The sequence below is a fragment of the Meleagris gallopavo genome, chromosome 12 (genome assembly GCF_000146605.3).
Source record: "Meleagris gallopavo isolate NT-WF06-2002-E0010 breed Aviagen turkey brand Nicholas breeding stock chromosome 12, Turkey_5.1, whole genome shotgun sequence".
In the NCBI taxonomy this organism is placed as follows: Eukaryota; Metazoa; Chordata; class Aves; order Galliformes; family Phasianidae; genus Meleagris; species Meleagris gallopavo.
This window is the reverse complement of record NC_015022.2, coordinates 818,690-824,211: the sequence shown is the minus strand read 5'-3', so window position 1 is coordinate 824,211 and position 5,522 is coordinate 818,690. Positions and strand designations below refer to the sequence as shown.

At 58.2% G+C, this 5,522-nt stretch overlaps 1 protein-coding gene across 7 annotated transcripts in view; it reads left to right on the top strand.

The window, feature by feature from the left end:
- CELF6 (CUGBP Elav-like family member 6) overlaps positions 1-5,061 on the top strand; it is a 10,233-nt gene extending 5,172 nt beyond the window's left edge. Inside the window, exons 1-12 of one of the 7 annotated variants that reach the window (XM_019619319.2) lie at positions 21-150; positions 531-579; positions 1,557-1,682; positions 1,768-1,847; positions 2,245-2,388; positions 2,520-2,664; positions 2,752-2,901; positions 3,003-3,065; positions 3,721-3,801; positions 3,889-4,032; positions 4,645-4,799; positions 4,939-5,061. In XM_019619319.2, the coding sequence (XP_019474864.1) occupies positions 139-150; positions 531-579; positions 1,557-1,682; positions 1,768-1,847; positions 2,245-2,388; positions 2,520-2,664; positions 2,752-2,901; positions 3,003-3,065; positions 3,721-3,801; positions 3,889-4,032; positions 4,645-4,772 (1,122 nt within the window). In that variant the 5' untranslated portion in view covers positions 21-138 and the 3' untranslated portion in view covers positions 4,773-4,799; positions 4,939-5,061. Of the gene's footprint in view, positions 1-20; positions 151-530; positions 580-1,553; positions 1,683-1,767; positions 1,848-2,244; positions 2,389-2,519; positions 2,665-2,751; positions 2,902-3,002; positions 3,066-3,720; positions 3,802-3,888; positions 4,033-4,644; positions 4,800-4,938 lie in introns of those variants that run through there. The other 6 variants (XM_019619318.2, XM_019619317.2, XM_010717123.3 and 3 more) reach the window with 6 other exon arrangements.
- The last annotated feature ends 461 nt before the right edge of the window (positions 5,062-5,522 follow it).

The window sequence follows — 5,522 nt, the reverse complement described above, 5'->3', positions numbered from 1 at the left end:
GGGTGCAGCGCCTGCACACTGCTTGCACGCTCCTTGCACGCGTGCCAGCCCCGCAGGCGTGTGCCCCATCACGCGTGACGGCCGTTGCCGTGACGACCCTATCAAGCACATCAGCGCGGGGGAAGCACGCTTGTTGCCATGGAAACGGCCGTAATTGTCGCACTTTTTCAGAAGAAAAAGGGAAAAAGGAGGGGGAGAAGTGGGGAAGAGTGGCCCAGTGCTGCATGGGGCGGCACGGCTGTGGGGAAATGCTGACCCCATGTCCCAGGGCATACATGTCACACCCATAGGGCACAACATCGTGCCAGGCACGTGTCACACCCACACCCGTACAGCCCCGCTGCAGGGTGACGGGCTCCTGGGAGCCACCCCGTGTCTGTGTCGGGTGGCTCTGGACATCTGACCACCCCAAAGCGTGCCCAGCCCTGCGGGGCCAGGGGCAAACCATCCCCAGAGCCCACCGTGCCCCATGTACGGCGTCCATGGATGTGACACTGTGCTGACCGCCCGCTGCCGGTTGTCTGTTGCAGATGAACCGCCCCATACAGGTGAAGCCGGCGGACAGCGAGGGACGAGGAGGTAGGTACAGCCACCCCAGGGCAGGGGACACCTGGGGTGATGGGATGGTGGCACTGAGGGGTGTGCTGAGCTACAGCCTGTAGCTTGGGGAGAGGGCTGAGACCTAGCATCCTCTCATCACACCGATGAAACCCGGAGGCTGGAAATGGCCCTGGGGGACCGCAGCAGCGCCACGAATGCACTGTGACCATGAGTACTGGCTGATGGCTGGCTGTGCCCATCCCTGTGTGCAGTGTGGCCGTGCGTGCACTCAGCACCTAGTCCTGAGCACGGTCTGGGTGAGTCTTGGAAGGACCTGCACGTAAAGGTACCCACTCAGTACCTAGCTGGGGATGGGTTGCAGGTCGATAGGTGCTGCGGCCCCTCGCCCAGGAGCTGCAGGGCCCCTCGGCAGATGCTGGCTGATGTGTAACCGGCAGTGTGTAGCCCCAATCCCAGCACTGATTCCCTCTGTGCTGACAGCCACACTGTTGTTGCCTCCCACCGTTATTTCTGCATTTCCCCGGCAACGCTCCGACAGGGCACCTTATTTTCTTTGTCAAATGCCATTAGCGCATGGTAGGAGCGCGTGACCGTGTGAGGCAGATGCTGGCAATAATCACGAACTCCTCATTATTTACTCTCCCTTCCCTCGTTTTCTGGTTATCGATGTCCCTCGGGCATGGCCATGGACCGTGGGCTGTTCTGATGGTCTGTCACACAGACACCACTGCTGGCGTTTTGGGGCTCCTTTTGTTTCCTGGCCACATACCTGTGGTACAGGACGGCATCGTGGTCTCCAGAAACAGCCCCAGCTCTGCCTCACCCCCAGCAGGAGAGGTTTCCCCACGCACACACATTGTAGAGTGCTGTGCATCCTCACCACTGGGTTTTGCGTTGCTGCTGTTCCCTCTGTGAGCCATCTGCACACTGGGGACGGGGAGGGGATGGGCGGCGCACAGCTCCCCCCGCCGACAGCTCTGCTTTGCCTCCAGAAGACAGGAAGCTCTTTGTGGGCATGCTGGGGAAGCAGCAGAGCGAGGATGATGTCCGGCGCCTCTTTGAACCCTTCGGACAGATCGAGGAATGCACCATCCTGCGTGGGCCCGATGGGGCGAGCAAAGGTGGGAGCACGGAGCGGGGCTTGGCAGCGAGGCGTTGCCCGAACACCTCTTGTCACTGTCCCTGTCCCTGTCCCTCTGCCTGCAGGTTGTGCCTTTGTGAAGTACAGCAGCCATGCCGAGGCACAAGCCGCCATCAGCAGCCTGCACGGCAGCCAGACCATGCCGGTAAGCGCTGGCCGCGCTGTCTCCTAATCCAATCACCAGCTAATTTGATCAGTCTAATTGGATCACAATCCCAGTGTGTTGCCCGTATCGCCTAGGGTTCATCCCTGCCTCACGCCAGGGGTGGGCATGCGGGGCTGTGGGAGAAAGGTGTGGTTTAATTAACAACGAAGGTCAACACCGCAGATGAGGGGGAAAGGAAACAGCGGTCAGGGAGCAGCTGCTGGGAGGGAAAAGGGCTGTAATTAAACCCGGCATCGATTGCTGCATGCTGTGGCCGGCCCAGGCGGCATCCCCAGGGTGCTGCGGCTGCGGGGTGTCCCTGTGCTGGGGTTGCCGTGGGGTGACGTGGCGGGGATGTGGTCCTGGCCCCACTCAGCCCTGCCTTGCTGTGCTGCAGGGCGCCTCATCCAGCCTGGTGGTGAAGTTTGCGGACACGGACAAGGAGAGGACCCTGCGGCGGATGCACCAGATGGCGGGGCAGCTGGGCATTTTCAACCCCATGACCATCCAGTTTGGCGCCTACGGGGCCTACACACAGGCGGTACGGGGCTGCGTGGGACAGAACCTGATGTTTGGGGGGAATATCCAGAACATGCTGATCTATCCTCCTCAATCCTTTTTTCCTCTGCACCTCACTTGCTTTTCCCTCTCTCCTCGGCTGTCCCCTGGTAGATCATGCAGCAGCAGGCGGCCCTGATGGCAGCGGCGCAGGGGACCTGCCTGAACCCCATGGCCGCCATTGCTGCTGCCCAGATGCAGCAGATGGCCGCCTTCAACGTCAGCGGGCTGGTGGCCGCTCCCCTCACCCCCTCTTCAGGTACGACCACCCTCCCTCCAGCCGCCCCTCGGTGGCCACGGGGCCACAGCGCCGCTGAGCCTCCCTCCCCCCTCCCTCGGCCCGCAGGTACCAGCACCCCGCCTGGCATCAGCACGGCGCCCGTGCCCAGCATCGCCACACCTATTGGCGTGAATGGCTTCAGCCCGCTGCCGCCGCAGACTAACGGGCAGCCCACCTCCGAGACCATCTACACCAACGGCATCCACCCCTACCCAGGTACCGCCCCGCGAGGCTCAGGCACGTTCCCGGCAAGTGCTGGGAGCTGCCCTTGGCTTTCCCTTTGCTTACTCTCTTTCTTCTCCCTTTTCTCTTCCCAGCTCAAAGCCCCACAGTGGCAGATCCCCTCCAGCAAGCCTACGCGGGCATGCAGCACTATGCAGGTCTCACACTTGGCTTTGCACTTCTTCAGCTCTCCTCTCTCTGCTCTTTGCGGGTTGGGAGTGAACTGGGCACACGTTACTGTGTTTGATGCAGCAAGTGTGAGGTGTGGGAGCTGTGGGGCAGTGATGGGGGTGATTCAGATTCGGAGCAGAGTCCCCTAATCCCATCCACTGCGTTCCCATTGCCTTCACGCTGGTGATTTTAGAGACAGGCCGGAGGAAAGTTAATTAGGAGCACTGGTGATTGTTTCCAAATTTTCGCCAGAAAACCAAGTTCTTAACCCCTGGTCATTGATAAAAATCAACTGAATGTGCTGCTTTCCTCCTCAGTAATGGCACATTGCTGGTGCCACCAGCATCCCCCCCTGGGGGAGCCATTCCCATATCCATCACCATGGGAGCAAACACCTTAAAAAGGGTTTTGAACCCCAATTGCACCATCCCACTGTGCAACACCCAACCCTCTGCTTCCTGATAGAAGGCGGTTGGGAGAGACGAGGCTTTGGGAAGCAGCCACCAGAGCGTTGCCCATGGGAGCTTGAACCTCTGTGCCACCAAACCTAGCATTCTGGGGATGCGTAGCAGCAGGAGACACCCCTGTGGGGGCCAGCCCCCATCCTGTGTCAGGGTTTCAGTGCCGCATTCTCTGTTCCAGCAGCATATCCCACTGCCTACGCACCCATCAGCCAAGCCTTCCCCCAGCAAGCGCCCATCATCCCGCAGCAGCAGCGAGAAGGTAAGGGGGGCACCCTGCGCTCCGCGTGCTGCCGGTGGCCCCCGCCTGGCAGTTGACGTGTGGCCCTGTCCTTTGTGTGTCACCCAGGTCCCGAGGGCTGTAACCTGTTTATTTATCACCTGCCCCAGGAGTTCGGGGATGCGGAGCTCACACAGATGTTCTTGCCTTTTGGCAATGTCATCTCTGCCAAAGTTTTTGTGGATCGTGCCACCAACCAGAGCAAGTGCTTTGGTAAGTCACCGTGTGAGCGATGCCCAGAGCAGCGTGGTGGCTGTCACTGTGGGGCTGAAGGACCACACCGTGTGGGGACAGAAGGATGTACCCTCCTGCTGCCACACTCCTCATGCTGTTGACACATCACCTCGGTGGCCACAGGTCTCATCACTCCAGTGTCCCTGCAAACCCATGTCCTTTGGTGTCCCCACTGTCACATCATTGTTCCCACAGACCTCACATTGACATCCCTACGGACCTTGTTGTCTCTGGGAGTCCGGTCACCTCAGTTTCCCTGCAGACCCCATGTAGGCCTTGTCACTGCAGTGTCTCCACCAATCCCATCACCCCAGTGTCCCTCTAGATCCTCTCATCCCAGAGTCCCCACAGACCCCATCACCTCAGTGTCCCCACAAACCTCGTGTTCCTGAAAGTGCCATCACACAGTGCCATGCAATGTAGGGCAGTGCCCCACAACCCCACGTTCCCGAGGCCATTCCTGGGCTGAGTGAACACCCGTGGGGAACGTGGGGCCCATGGTGAAGTTATGCCATGACTCTGTTGAAGTCAAGCAGCTTGGTGTGGCATTGACAGTGACAAACCCTGTGTTGCCCTGTCCCTCACCCCCAGGTTTCGTCAGTTTTGACAATCCGACCAGCGCTCAGGCAGCCATTCAGGCCATGAACGGCTTCCAGATCGGCATGAAAAGGCTAAAAGTCCAGCTAAAGCGGCCGAAAGATGCCAACAGACCCTACTGACCCCTGACACCCTGGCCCTGCAGAGAGGTACGAAGGCACCTGGTGGCATCACAGGCCTGTTTATCTTGGGATAAAGAGTGGTTATTTTGGTTAAAACCACGCTGATGTGGGATTTCGTGGGTCAGCTGTTGCTTGGATCGCTCACGGCACGTTTGCTGTCTTGCAGGTCGGGCGTCCCGCGGTGTCTGCCGACTTCCCCCTTCCCCAAGTGCAGTATCCAAACCCGTAACTCTCTTTCTTTGCAACATATCCCGGAGGAGGAGGAAGGAGAAGAGGAAGACTTGATGGAAGGAAAAAAAAAAAAAAAAAAAGCGAAGAAGAGAGCCATTCTGGTCGTAGCTTTTCTATTTCTTTTTTGATTATTTTTTTCCAACCGGTCTTGTTTGTTTCTTAACGGGAACGAGAGAGTGAGGAAGGCAGGAAGGAGGAGAGCAACGCGGCGTTGGGGCTGAGATTTGCTGCCGGGAGAGGACTGAGGCCCGGGCAGCCGGGATGTGAGCTACCTTTTATAAGCACTCATTTGCTGCTACAAATTTCCCAAGAGGAATGAGGAAAAGAGGCTCCGGATGGATTATAAACCAAAGCCAGCGGGACGAGACCGGCCTCGGGCGATTCACCTGGAGGATGCTTGTTTGGAAAGGGAAATCTTGTTTTTTTTTTTTCCACGTCTGGCTGGGAAAAAGAGGGAAGAAAAAGGATAAAAGGATGTTGGACTTATAGAAGATATATATAAATAAGTATATATATATA